The sequence below is a fragment of the Lolium perenne genome, chromosome 3, assembly GCF_019359855.2.
Source record: "Lolium perenne isolate Kyuss_39 chromosome 3, Kyuss_2.0, whole genome shotgun sequence".
Taxonomy (NCBI): Eukaryota; Viridiplantae; Streptophyta; class Magnoliopsida; order Poales; family Poaceae; genus Lolium; species Lolium perenne.
This window is the reverse complement of record NC_067246.2, coordinates 300,569,793-300,584,263: the sequence shown is the minus strand read 5'-3', so window position 1 is coordinate 300,584,263 and position 14,471 is coordinate 300,569,793. Positions and strand designations below refer to the sequence as shown.

The 14,471-nt window shown below is 44.0% G+C and overlaps 2 protein-coding genes and 1 non-coding gene across 3 annotated transcripts; 2 read left to right on the top strand and 1 right to left on the bottom strand.

Annotated features, from left to right (window-relative positions):
* Nucleotides 1-1,057: 1,057 nt before the first annotated feature.
* Nucleotides 1,058-4,822, top strand: LOC127344990 (probable carboxylesterase 16). Its single transcript, XM_051371380.2, has 2 exons — nt 1,058-2,180; nt 3,996-4,822. Exons 1-2 carry the CDS (start codon nt 1,528-1,530, stop codon nt 4,534-4,536), a joined length of 1,194 nt encoding a protein of 397 aa, XP_051227340.1. The 5' UTR covers nt 1,058-1,527; the 3' UTR covers nt 4,537-4,822.
* Nucleotides 4,823-6,758: 1,936 nt separating this feature from the next.
* On the bottom strand, nt 6,759-13,717 carry LOC127344991 (probable thimet oligopeptidase). Its single transcript, XM_051371381.2, has 20 exons — nt 13,457-13,717; nt 12,998-13,119; nt 12,628-12,791; nt 12,169-12,259; nt 11,600-11,779; nt 11,323-11,400; nt 11,058-11,138; nt 10,556-10,648; nt 10,346-10,426; nt 10,117-10,279; nt 9,905-10,025; nt 9,627-9,699; nt 9,287-9,394; nt 9,009-9,106; nt 8,865-8,910; nt 8,393-8,489; nt 7,941-8,014; nt 7,273-7,377; nt 7,104-7,184; nt 6,759-7,020 (listed from the first exon to the last, which is right to left on the bottom strand). Exons 1-20 carry the CDS (start codon nt 13,575-13,577, stop codon nt 6,910-6,912), a joined length of 2,088 nt encoding a protein of 695 aa, XP_051227341.1. The 5' UTR covers nt 13,578-13,717; the 3' UTR covers nt 6,759-6,909.
* Nucleotides 13,718-13,959: 242 nt separating this feature from the next.
* On the top strand, nt 13,960-14,156 carry LOC127346385 (U2 spliceosomal RNA). Its single transcript, XR_007879550.1, has one exon. It is a non-coding gene; the product is annotated as a U2 spliceosomal RNA (small nuclear RNA).
* The last annotated feature ends 315 nt before the right edge of the window (nt 14,157-14,471 follow it).

Sequence of the window (14,471 nt, the reverse complement as noted above, 5' to 3'; positions counted from 1 at the left end):
TGGATTTGTTTAAATGTAGATAAATCCGCGGCATCCCAAAATGGAGTGAGTACTATCTACTAGGGTTGCAAGCACGCATCCCGCATAAGATCGTGAAACCATTATCTAGTTTAAAATAGGCCATCATTAAAACAAATTACAATTAAATTTGCAGAAACTACGAAGGGATGCTGAACGGGCACCACTCTGGAACCCTAAGGACATGTACAATAAGTGACGAAGGACGAAAATAATCTGAGGTAGGGCGAACTCTTAGATTTTTTTTTTCTCGTAAAGACCAAAATAGTGATGAGATATTAATGGTGCATATAATTCTTACATAATACAAAAGAATAGAAATTTGATTACAAGTAGAACCTACAAACATATCAATAATGTCGTCTCAATGGCAAAGCTTTACCTTTTTGGAAAGTCGTTTGTAATTCTACCAATCAAACTTTTTCAATGTCTCTTGCTCGATGCACAACTCGTTATTCATGATTTTTTTTCCGTCGGGAAATCCATTTTAGTTGTTCCTGCCACCACCGATAAAAGCAACACCAACTCAATGAGGCGATAATGTCTAACGAAGGAAACATGATGCGTCTTTCAAATATCAAGGAATTCCTAAACTCTTGAATTCTATGCGTATGAATAATGAATAGCTCAAAGTTATCTTATGTATACAACAATCTTATTGACCTTGAAAACGAGTATATGTTTTTGGTACTTAGTCCTCAGTTCGAAGTCGGTTTCACAAGCACACATTTCTCATATGGAGTCCGTTTTTAGTATAATCACTTAAAACATTCAGAAAAAACACGTGTTTATGAATGTATTCATCGGAAATCAAGGTAGGGTGACAGCTCTACCTTACCCTATTGGAAGTTTCGCCCATGTGTATAATGCAAGATGCTTAGAAAGATATTTAAAAGAATAAATCATTTCTCTTAAGCATTTATTTATAGAAAAATGCTTAATTAAGAACCTGTAATGTAGAATAAGCACCGGTGCTTGGGAGGAATTGAGGAGCGGGGTTTGAATTTGAAGGTGGAGTGAGACCGTGGTCAGGTCACGTTTGGGGAGCGGCCGACGCCTGCCTCTGCCTGCATCCAAAAAATTCCCCGATTTTTCCTTGCTTGCTTGCTTCCCTCGGCCTCACCCACCTCCTCTCGATTCTTCCCTTCTCTTCCCCGTACGCTGCTGCTGCTCCTGCTGCCATCATCATCATCCCTTGCAGATAGCCACCCTGCCAATCACGCTTGGTTTCTCCTACCCTCTGCTCTTTTTTCCTTCCCCCAACCACTCCAACATCGCGCCACCCGATCCAATCCAATCCAAATCCAACCCCATTCGCCTTTCCTTCGCCCTAGTACGATTTCATCTGTCTACCAGCTACAGCTCCAATCTCCGGCGGTTCCCCCGAATCTCTGCTCATCGACTCGACTGCACGCAGCGGAGGCGGGATTCGCGGTTGCAGATCCGACCGGCGAGGATCCATCCGCCCCGCCCGTCTCTCTGATGCGCCGATCCGGGCGGCGGTGAGCCATGCCGAGCGTCGGCGTGAAGATCTACAGCGTCTTCTTCAAGCTGCTCCTGCGCCACCGCCTCCAGTCCCTCTCCGCCGCCCCCAGTCCCCCCTCCCCCGACCCCTTCGGTGTCTCCTGCCGCGCCGACGAGGCCACGGCGCCCGCCAACCCGGCCTTCTCCGCGGCCGACGGCGTCGCCTCCAAGGACCTGCACATCGACCCCAACTCCGCGCTCGCCGTGCGCATCTTCCTCCCCACCCCTCCTCCCCCGCACCTCCTCCCCCACCCGCGCCGCGCCAGCGACCCGCCCGCGGGCGCGCCCTACCGAGGCTACCTCCCGCACGCCGTCTCCGCCGCCTCCGCGCGCCGCAGGCTGCCCATCGTCGTGCAGTTCCACGGCGGGGGTTTCGTCACGGGGAGCAACTGCTCCGCCTCCAACGACGCCTTCTGCAGGCGGGTCGCAAAGTTCTGCGACGCCATCGTCGTCGCCGTCGGGTACAGGCTCGCGCCCGAGAGCCGCTACCCTGCCGCGTTCGATGATGGGGTCAGGGTGCTCAGGTGGATCGCCAAGCAGGCCAACCTCGCCATGATGAGCAAGGTCGGGGGCGGGGTGGACACCTTCGGCGCCTCATCTGTAGAGCCATGGATCGCTGCACATGGTGATCCTGCAAGGTATATAACTACTAGTTTGATAGATTCACCCATTTTTTGTCAAACTAATGGCCAAGGAACATATCCACTTCTCTACCGAGTTTATTTACCAAACAAGTCAGCAAATCAAATGATAGATTCCATTTTTTTCCCCCTAAACTGGAAGCTCTAGTTTGTCATTCACGGCCATTTGTTAAGTGAACACATTGCATGTGATGAAGATATAGTTCCCTCGTTCAGTTGATCCGTTCTTGTTTGAAATATGGAGTGTAGTAATTTCCTCACGGCGCGCCATTTCTGGCTACTTGACTACAAGCAGGTTTAAAACGCGTGAGTGTGTAAATTCGGAAAGATTTAGTGGTCACCAGCTGACAGTTATACTCACTTAACTTATGGTGTGTACTGTATTTTGAACTCACCGTTTGCATGCTCCTTACTACCTGTCTGTGTGGAGTGTGATCGGGTACACAGCCTCACAACATAGGCGCTTCAAACTATCCAAATACCAATTCTCCAGGGGTGCATTGGTGCTGACATTTTGAAGATTTCAGTGCGTTTCGAAGATGTGCTTGACGCTTGGCATGTCAAATGATAGATTCCATTTTTCTTCAGCTCGCAAACATTCTGTTGGAACCCGTACATGAAAATCACCCTAATTAAGTGAACATGATGAAGATATAGTTCCCTAGTTCAGCTGATCCATTATTTTTTGGAACATGGAGTGTGATAATTTCCCGCGGGTTGCCATTTCTGACTTATGAGCACGAGCAGGTTTAAAACACGTGAGTGTGTCTACCGGGAGAGGTTTAACTGTTTACCAGCTAGCAGTTATACTCACTTAACTTGTGACATGTACTTTCTGTTCGGCTCACCATTTGCATGCTCCTTGCCTGTTTGTGTGTGGTCTGATTGGGCACACAGGCTCACAGCATAGACGCTTCAAAATATCCAAATATATTAGTTTAAGATGAGTACATACTCCAAATGGAGTTGACATTTTGAAGATTTCAATGCCATTTTAAGATTTCCTTGACGCTTGGCATGTGCATAGATCTTTTCTTTTTGAAATTCTCCACTTGGCATTGTCGACAGTATTTCTTTTTGGAAATATTGAGTAAATAACTGATAATGCTGTCCCTGAAATCCAAAAGGCTGTGGTTAAAGGGGGAAGCTCCCTCCCTTAACAGTGCGTTGTTTAGGTAAACGTGAGGCACCTGCGGAGGCTGCACCTCGAACGCGGGTGGGCGAGCTCACAGGTGTGCGATCTAGCCAACTGATCGCTGTTCGATTCTTGATGTCACCACAATCCGATAACTATAAACACTAGTGAGGGTATGCAGTTTCATATAACGGGTTTTGGTATTATTTATCGGTCATGCTTTGTTGACCTAACTTACTAGTAATTAAATAAAGGCCTTAAATAAAAGTGCACTGGATTTTTTGAATGGATATGTTAGGTAAAGCTTGAATATGGTAACTTTATCATTAATAATGAAGCTTTATTTTGCTATGCTTTCAGTAGAATCAGGAGGTGTCATTTTAGTTCCTTTTGGACTTTTGGGATCTCTTAAATGACATGTCTTAATCTCAAACCTCTGTTGCTTGGTCTTGCACCTACCTGAGTTTAGACCCCTCAACAAATTAAATGCCAATTCAATTCAATTTTTGATAGAATGATTGGATCTTCACTAACATCAAGTCATTGACAAATTGTCTTGCCTTGCTACCTAAGAGAAAAAGAGTATCTAGTCATTTATTGTAGTTCCTTCTGTTATAACAATTGTATATTGGTTTTACTGGAGTTTGACCAGATCATCTGTCTTTTCCTTGGAGCAGATGTGTCCTACTTGGTGTAAGCAGCGGTGCCAATATTGCTGATTATGTCACTCGGAAGACGGTGGAAGATTCAAAGCTATTTGACCCTGTCAAGATCGTAGCACAGGTTCTGATGTATCCCTTCTTCATAGGAAGTGTTCCAACGCACTCGGAAATAAGGCTTGCAAACTCATACTTCTACGACAAATCCACATGCTTACTTGCTTGGAGATTACTTCTATCAGAGAAAGAGTTCAGCCTGGACCATCCTGCTGCCAACCCCCTTGCCCCTGGCAGAGGAGGCCCACCACTCAAATGCATGCCTCCGACCTTGACGATCATCGCGGAACATGACTGGATGAGGGATAGAGCGATTGCTTACTCGGAGGAACTCCGCAAGGTAAATGTGGATGCGCCAGTACTTGACTACAAAGATACAGTTCATGAGTTCGCGACGCTTGATGTGTTCCTGAAGACACCACAAGCCCAGGCCTGTGCTGAGGACATCGCCATATGGATGAAGAAATACATATCCCTCAGAGGGCATGAGTTCTCATATTAGCTGTAGCAAAGATCAGCATTGTGAAATAGACTCTTACAGGGAAGGATAGATGTGTTCTTGTTCACCTGGTGATGGGAGGCACCGCAAGTTAAAACGTGAAGAACCAATTAGCGTAATGTGAGTGCTGAGTACCTTCCCCCTTTATTGATGATCTTTGTGGAAGAATGTAGTGTGCAAATTGTAGACTGAACTCAAAGACGATGCTCTTACGCCTTGTAGAGCTTAATTCTTTCATTCCTTTTGTACCCTTTGTGAAATATTGAATTGCTGGGGCTTGAAATCACCATTTTTGAGAAAAGAAAGTATAGCACCTTACGCCACCAGTTCAAACCGTTGGCATGCCAGTGTATAGTGAATAATTTAATATCGTCCAACCTTTTCTTTATTATCATTACTATCTGGTTTACCTTAAATTCATCAATTTGTTTGAAACTAGTTCATCCGATCCTTTATAGAAGGTGTATTAGAGCATCTCCAGCTGCGTCCCCCAAACCGTCCCACAGGGGACGCACCGGGGATGCCGGACACAACGAAAAGCGAGACGGGGAGTGGCGGGGCCGACCCGTCAGCGGCACAGGGAAAATTCGTCTCACACTCCCGCCAAATCCCGCCGCTCCCGCCAAATCGCGCCTATACCGCCGCGCATTTCAGGCCTCCCAAAACATATCCCGCCGTCCACCCATCGGCGCTACCCTCTCCACATGGCGCCGCCGACAGCCCCCAAAAAGATGGCGAAGAAAGCGGCCAAGAAGCCGCCGGGCAATGGGACGAAAGGGGCGACAGCGCCGTTCGCGAGGCCGCGGAAGGCGCCGGCTTTGAAGAAGAAGCCTGAAGGATGGACCGACGATCAATGGCAGCAAGATTGCCTGCACCGGAAGCTATCGACGGCGGAGCGGAAAGGACGGAGGGCGGCGGAGCTGGAGAAGAAGGCTCTGGCGGCGCGCCAGAACCAGCACATACTGGCCGGGTGCCTCGCCGCCACCAACGCGAGCCCATATCGTCTGAGAAGACGCAGGCGTCGATCACGAAATGCCTCGCCGACGTCTCCTCGACCTTTATCTCCCGCGACAAGAAGGCCGACCAAAGGTGGGCCGAGCTGCTCAAGAGGCAAGAGGAGAAGCTGGAGCTCAAGAAACGCAGGGACGACATGTCCCTGCTGAGAACGTCGATAGAGGGAATGTCTCCCCGGACGCGAGTGGCGCACAACTTCTTCAAAGGCCAGATCCTCGATGACATCGAAGCCAAAATGGCGGCGGCGGACGCGGCGGCCCTGGCAGCGGCATCGACGGCAGCGGCAGCGCAGCAAGAGCAGGCTGACGCGTCTTCTACTGCTACACCTGCGTCGGCCTCTGCGTCGGCGACGGAGCAGACGCACCATGCACAGCAATAGGCAGATCGCGACGAGGTCATCGTGCTCGACGGGCCTGCGTCGACTCAGGATACGACGCCGTCGCCCAACCCCTTCCCCTTCTTCTAATTTGCATGCACCACCGGTCTGTAATATGATCGTGCGCCCAGTACTTTGATCGATCGCCGCTACTCTGATCGCGACGAATCGGTGGGAACGATCTCTTTTGAATGCATCTATTTGAATTTCTGATTGGGGGCGGCGTTTGGGGGACGCGGCTGGGGAGCGACGTCCCCCAAAGGCGGCACGAACAAAACACGTCCCCCAAACGCTCGATCCGGCGCGGTTTGGGGGACGCGACTGGAGATGCTCTTAGTTTTTGGAAAGGTCCAATTGGTCTATCTTTGACCAAGTTTCTAGACATATAGGTCACCACTATCGTTAGATTCATCATGAAATATGTTTTCATATTTTATCTATTTAGTATTTCATATGTTAATATTTTTCTAAACTTGGTCAAAGATATAATATGTTGGCCTTATAAAGAGGAAAATGTTCTCAGGAGTCTGTTCAGATGAAAGTTCAAGTCAATAGTATCTTTGAGTATAAGATAACAGTCTGTTTAGATGGAAGTTTAAGTCAAAAGTATCTTTGTGTGTATGTTACACAATTTCCGTCAACTATCAATATTGATTTTGCAAGGCTTTTAAGTGAAACCTGTAAAAGACATGCTTCATGCTGACACAAGCAGATTTCAGGCTTAAGTTTCTACAAGTCGTCCAACTTATTCTTCAATCATCGTTCAAGTTTCCTTGCCAGTTGCCACAGAAAGAAACTATTGGTAGTGAAAACGTAATGACTGTTCTGAGAGATCTTGACACAAATAAACATTAACCATTAAGAAAATGAAGATGTGAAATCACGTTAAATCTAAAGTCAACATTAACCATTCCTAGAATTGTTAAAAAAAACCATTCCTAGAAAAACACTTAATGGTAATCAAATTTCCAGGGCTACATGATCTTTCACAAAGTGTTCCTTGTTCTGCTCTGGATAAAAGGCTGCAGTGATGGTTCTCGTCCTAAGTAGTCAGTTATGATCTCAAGAGGATCTTTTGAGCCTCCAGGAGCCAATACCTGGAATGGTGCAAAAGCATTTTTAGAACTGCTGTCACGAATATGCGATAAAATAACAAACCTATAAGAGCATTATTTACTACCTTATTTCTAAACCTCAATCCTGCATGCTGATTTAGCAAGTCATCTTTAAATTTTGTGGCGAATAGATCAGCAGCAAACACCTGCACGTACAAATCCATAATATTATTTTCTCTCATTTCAGAACATATGATGGAAGTAACAGGTTTCCAGAGTACTGTTCGTTCAGACCTCGCTCCATATGTAACTGTAGCACACAGCGTCATAGCCAACAGCAATACGAGGAAAGCATGAGGCTGGGCTGGTTCCTTCCAACAAAGGTATCCCCAACATTACCTAGAAAATGAGCATTTTACCTTCAGCGGTTAAGGCTGTGTTTGGTGGCAAAGTTTTTTTGAAGTATTTGAGCAATACCACAGTTTTTAAAATTACCACAGTTTCGAATACTTCAATGTGTTTGGCTGTGAATAGAAACTGCAGTATTGATACTTTAGTATCCCTTAAACTGTGGTATTTTCGAAGTATTGCAAAAACAGCTCCAGACCTCTTTTTATGAAACACAGAAAGTGATGAAAAAAAAAAAGGAAGTGAGGACGATCGTGTTTTACCAGCTGTGAGACTAGCATGCTTTTTTCAGATTGGTTGTCTGTTAGGGAGTGAGGATGATCGTGTTTTACCAGTCAAAAATCGGTAAAGGGGTGGTAAAACAACACTTCCCAAACACCATGTAGTTTTTGCTAAAACTGAGAAATACTAAAGTATTCAGAAACTAAAGTATTCTTTGCCATGCACATAAATACTTCAGTTTTGTAATACTTTGGTTTTAGCAATTTTTTGCTGCCAAACTAGGCCTAAGTAATCAAAAAATAGTGAATCGAGATTGTTCAGAGTGTAAGAACCTTTGGATGAAGATCTTTGATCAAGTCATCGATGTCCACATCCTCGCTTGTATGTATTACTTGATCAACGAGGCCTGGTAGATTCAGAACCAAGTAACAGGAAAATTACCCTATGGTTAATAATTCATGTCCTAATCAATAACAGGAAGGCTACTGGGTTGGTAGTGACTGCCGAATTAACAACAGTAGGAAACATTGACTATTCAAAGAACAGGTGGAGAACAGAGAACTAGTCTGAATTTCGAATAGCAGAACGCCTGATGGAATCAAGACACTGTTACTCTACTCAAGAAAAGGATAAGAGACAGGGGATATAAACAACAGAAAAGTCCAGGTGATGTTAGCAAAATGTATCAGCATCTCACGATTGTGTATGAGCATCAAGAGCCAGATAATATTTTCAGAACTATTATTCTCATTCCATGTGCTTTTAGAATAAAAAAGTGACTCACACAAAAGGATCTCTTGCTTCAGCTTCAGGCCAGCGAACATATCTCGCCTTCTTTTCAATGACTGGCAAGCTTCACTAGTGACAGACTTTGTAATGTCCTACAATCATGAAAAGAGAGAAAAGTTCAAGTACTAGTAGAAGCCTCGCCAGGTTAACAAACTTAAAGTATTTTTTGATATGCCGCCGAATTCACTTTATGCCAAAAAAATAAGTGCAACTTTGGCACTAGCAACCAATCCTATATATTCTTTTTTGGCTTAACCAAGGATTCTTCAGCCATGCAAATATATAAACATTGTTTCTTATCAATGAACTCAGTACCTGTTTTCCAATTGCCTAGAGTAACTTGATAGTGTTAGTATTTTCTACAGTTTACACTAGAACCAGTCTTACGCTTTTATTCTTGATCCTGCTAGTATAAATGGTTTGAAGATAGTTTCAGTAATAAACATCACGAGCGGAACTTTCATCACCTGATGGAAGCCGGACATCATTTTAAGAGAAGTGCTCTCATAACACCTGTGATGACAATGTTGCATTACATACAACAAATGACAGCTTCCGAAGAATTAAAAAGAAATGTTGGCATGTTAGTGACGAAAAAGAAATATGCCTACCAGTTCTCGAGTAACAGGCTAGGAATTTCAGCAAAGTCCCCCTCCAGGCGGAGACCTGAAAATCTAGAAAAGGTAGCTCTGTTCGATATATGATGAACCTGCAGGATATTAAAAATTATCACTGCAATTATTTTATTTGATATTGAACATATGAGTAGACAACAGGCAATTCGGCATTGGTCAGAACCCACATTCTCCACTGAAGCACAAAACTGAAAGACACTTTAGATCATTAGAATATTTGTGGTTCAAGAATTTGTCTGGAAAAACATGCATACCACGTGGCTGAATTCATGGAATATCCTTACAACTTCGGGGAACCGCAGCAATGCTGAATTCCCATCAAACTCTTTTGGGCACTGAGATAATAAAACTGCAACCGGAACCTGTCACAAAGATTACTGAATTAACAGAGTGAAACAGTTATCATTCAAGTAGACAGAAGATGTACTTTTCACTGATTAGGTATTTCAACATTGTGAGAGAGCCTGTAAGGGTTCAACTATCATAAGTCTTCAATTAAATTTGCTTTAGTAAGAAAACATCCATATTACAAGGTTTCTAACAAGAAAATCACGCTAAAATTACATTACCAAATATACACATTCCCTGAATTACCTTACGTGTACCATTAGAACACATGCATCCATTCTGAAGTGCCACAACACAAGTATGGCCATATTTTCCTTCCCTATAAAGGGAAAAAAGATAGTTTAAGATCTAGGACAATTGATTTCCTCGGTTGCATATCAATGATAACCGGTGCAACTTTCCCTATATTTCTTATATGAGAAGTGTCCAAACAACTTCCAGTATTTGTATTCAATTAAACATGAAAATAGCATGGGAGGCCATTACATTTTTTAAGACTCCGCCACTAAGCATAGAATACAAACCTGGAGAAAATATCAAGAAAAAAGTAACCCATATGATCGCTTGAACTTGCATCCCAAACAGAAAAGAGACGAACTGTTTCATGCCAAACCTCCACATCCTTAATTTCTTCAAACCGTAGTGCTGCCAGAGAAAACATGGGAATATATATATATCCATGTTCATACTTAATGATGGACATTTATGTTGTAGTTTTTAATGGGTAAAATTATACCAAATAGATCCTGGAACATCTTCAACATTCCTGATATGACTAGCTTAACAGGGAAGTATCGTTTGATTTCACCAATGTCAAGATCAACTTTGTGCTGTTCGGCTCTTTTCATATAATATAACAAATCTTCCATGCCAAATTGAGCATCTCCTTCCTCCTTCACCTGAAGTGAGAATATTGAGAGTAAAAATCGAAATAATTAATGAAAAGAGCATGATCAGTGGCAAACCTTCAGATCTTTGAGTAACCTCAGCTCTCCATTAGATGGGTCATTTAACTGTTCTGACATTTCCTCCAGAAATTCTAAGACCTGTAGGGAAAACACCATCTTGTCAAAAAGATCACTGGCTCAGAGTTGGTGTGAAGAATGCATTCACCAGGCATAATTAGCTAAAATTGGAAACTTTCAAGCAGATTTGACAGCAGGAAAGCCACAAACCTTCCTTGATGTCATTGGCATTCTTGGTTCAATAGCAAAATCGGAGTAGTTGGAATACCCAAGCAATCTCGCAAGTCTGTGTCTTATCTGAACCTAAATATAAATAACTGCAAGTTGTCAGTTCCAAGGCTCCATCCCAGACTGAAATAATGCATGCAGAAGATGAATTTATATTCCCTTGGTCCTATTTCAATCATTCAATGGTTATTTAAAACAATTTTAGTAAGTCTGGATACCAGGACCCTCCTTCACATTTCCCACCTGGATAGCAAAGCTCGCTGTCAATTAATCGAGCATCACTAGTGCAATTACCAAATGTTAAAAGCACAATAAGAATATTCTCTATTTCAAGAAGCTAGAACGATGCAAGTCTTGCCAAGGCAATTAATAAATGCAATGAAGAATTGAATGATTCTATGGCCTGTGAGATAAAGTGAAATCAGTGAACAAAACATATAAGTTCCTATGAAGTTAAAGATGCAGTTGGACATATGGAGGATACCAGCTTTTGTAGGATGGCTACATTCTGTTTTCCACCTTTCTGGCCGTATGCAACAGCAATCAGCTTCCTTGTAGAGCCAACCTTGAAAACAATACAGACAAATAAATTAGCAGCTGGTACACAGTACACACACGGCTGTAGTGAAAAAAATACCTTACTGCAAGTACTCTCCTGGTATATGTTATCACAAGCTATCAAGCAACTGCTCAAAGTGACAGTGCGACTAAATGTGCAGGTGCATGATAAGCAGAAATGTGGAACTGACCTTGCAATGCTCAAGAATTGGTGTGACATGGTAGCTGGTCAACAGAACTTTGCGCTTTCCATCTATTTCTTCCAGATCCTGATTTGAACAGTAATAGTGAAACATAATTAGAAAGAAATACCACGATCACTATTTTGTTTCATCTCACACTTCTTCCCAACCATGAACTCAGAAAATGACGGGGCAATAGATTATCTCGACAAAAGTTTCATTTAAGAATAATGTTGGTATGGCAGATTTGAACACTGAAGTTTGCTTACCCTATTACTTAGCTTACCTTTACGAACTCAAGAGGCATTCCAGCTAACTCTTCCTCGCTTAATAGAAGGAATTTGGTGAAATCATTCATGTTTTGAATATACTTCAAATTTAAGTCATCCATATGAGACCTCAACTTCTCCATTTCCTTTCTCTTGGTTTGAGGTAGTTTTGCTCCGTTGCGTTCAAACTCTCTCACCTGTCACCGCAATGAGAGAAGTTACCTACCAGATACTAACTGGGTCAAGCAGTACGCCAAATTATCTTCATCCCAAGCACTATATATTATATATCCTTAAACTAATTCATAATTAACCGGTTGTACAATTTAGATTGAGCTTTGATCTAACATTAACAAAGAACTGAGATTGGTCATGTATGCTAACAATGATTGTAGAAATTAAAATTGAATGCATGCAATGAACATCTAACAAAAATATTCAGAGTATAAGCGCTGTGTCTATCAACATACTGAAACAAATATGAACAAATTGATGATAACAAGATATACAGCATTGAGAGTGTGAGATGTAGTGCACGAGATTATGTACGAGGTTGCTTTCACATGTAGTGTCACGAATATTGTACCAAGCACTGGACAAATCTTGTTGCTTCAGGGCCTATTCTTTCACCTCTCTCCGCAAACGCCTTTACAACACGATACACATCCTCACGCTGCCTGGTCACCTTGCAGGAAACAAAGAGATTCTTATACTGCAGGGTCAACAGTAATATATTGGATAAAAAAGGTCAATAGCAGGGAATTTGGCTTCTTTTAAGAACATTCTTTTCTTAATGAGATCTCTTCATATGACTTACACAAAAGCGAAAAGACTGGATTGCCGGAATGGAATTTATATGTTAGAAATGCTAACGGAGCTGGCAACAGTATGAGTGCCATAGCTTCATAGAACTCAAGCAAGAAACCAACATGCATGATTTCCCATTATTATTTTCAAGAGTACATGCATGTCTGTTTGGGAAACATACAATGACCCAGAGCTACATCCGACAAGTAGTATATAAGAACAATAAGTAACAATGCACCTGCAGAGCAGAAAGTGCGAATCCAATCGCTTCTCTGCTTCAGCGCTGGCCCTGCATACATCATCAGATGGCGACACCATCCTTGGAAGCAGACATGCTTGAACCAGAGGAAACTGCTGGGCATCTAGCTCCGCCAGCGGCGCAATGGCATTCGCAAAGCTGACCTGCAAAAAACACATCATGTAGCCAGATTTAGGGCATTTAATTTTATCAGAATACGCACATACGTATCCACGACAGATGGTATCTATTAATTGATGCAGAATGGGAATCGAAAACAACACATAGGCTCTAACAATTTAAAGCTGCATTGTATAAAACACAATGCTGATAAAAAAAATGCAATGTTGCCATAGTGTTGCGTGCATACTTTATCCAAGGGTACTGCAGCCACGGCATCATATGTTTCCTTGGACTTAGCAATGATCCGGTCGGCCAGTCTCTTGATCTCAGCTGCTGAGAGGTTGACCTGTGCGGTGAACCCTGGAAGCTCTGCGAAGCAACCAACCGAGACATCAGACACCAGCTACTCAGAAAACACATCAATAAACCTCCATACCTTGACACCCCATGAGAGATGAAAATACACACGGTACGGGGATTCATAATTGAAAGAGTAAAGCACAGTTTCCTAGGTCTGACAAGCCAATTTCATCACACAGCAAAAGGGCGAAATAAATAGCTGGGCCGCCTCCTCTATGGGTCAGCAGAACACGCCATATCCTACACATTGCCGCATAATTGAACCAAAACTAGCATACGTCTGCGCGGTTCTAGAGCATCTACAGGAGCTCGTATTCAGAATCCTCGAGGGTTTGGCGACGCTTACCCTGGCGCTTCCTCCGGCGGTGGGCGGCGACGGCGGAGAAGGCGAGGTTGAGGCCGACGGCGACGAGCGCCGCCGCGCCGGCCACGGCTACGACGCGCTTCTCCTTCCGCCGAGGAGACATCCTGCGGGGGGGCCGGCTTCTAGAAGGTTCTTCCGGGGGAGGGGACGGACGAGCTGAGGAGGAGGTTTTGCTGCCGAAATGAGCGACGCCGGCGCCAGCGAGCGGAGGTCACGAAGATGTGCGACGCGGCCGTCGGATCTCACACTGACGGCCAGCTCGCGTCCACCTCCAACGATTTTTTCGGGCTCGGCTCAACACGAGGAGTTAACTACGGCCCAGGTAGGCCTGGTTGAGGCTATCATCTTAGGCCCTTTAGGCCCATGCACTCTGCGGGCGGGAGGACGCGGGAGGGAGCAACTCGTTTAGTCCCACCTCGCCGAGCGAAGAGGAGACGGGCGCGTGCGAAGTATACAAATAGACGCGGAAGGCAACGCTGCAACTCATACCTTTCTCGGCCTTTTGGCTAAGATCAAGTGTAGTATCTGTTCTTATCAGTTTAATATCTGATATGTGGACCCTCGTGTCCACACGATATTAAATTTATTTTTCGTGGGGGAGGGCCCACCACGGTGGCTTGCCACTGGGGTCCTTACGTGTCGCTCGTGTGTTGCACTACAGCACGAGCCAGGCGCGCCCCAACCAAATTTAAACAAAACGATTTTGTATTTCTGAATAGTTTTTATAACCTTCGTCATCCATGCATGTTTCTCTGGCAGAAAGGAAGTTCCAGCACGTGAAGCTGTATATTATTACAAACCCACGAACCGTTTTGCTACAGCAATCGCGTGTTAGCGTGTAAAGAGCATGCGCGATGCAATCTCGCTTCGTGACACTGTCGTCGCTTCGTGTAAACGAGAACCTATCTAACTGCAAGCAGATAATTTTTGGGCATACTTAAATTCCGCAAAGGGTGGATCGATTATTTTTAAGTAGTTGTCTATCTATCTGCGAGGA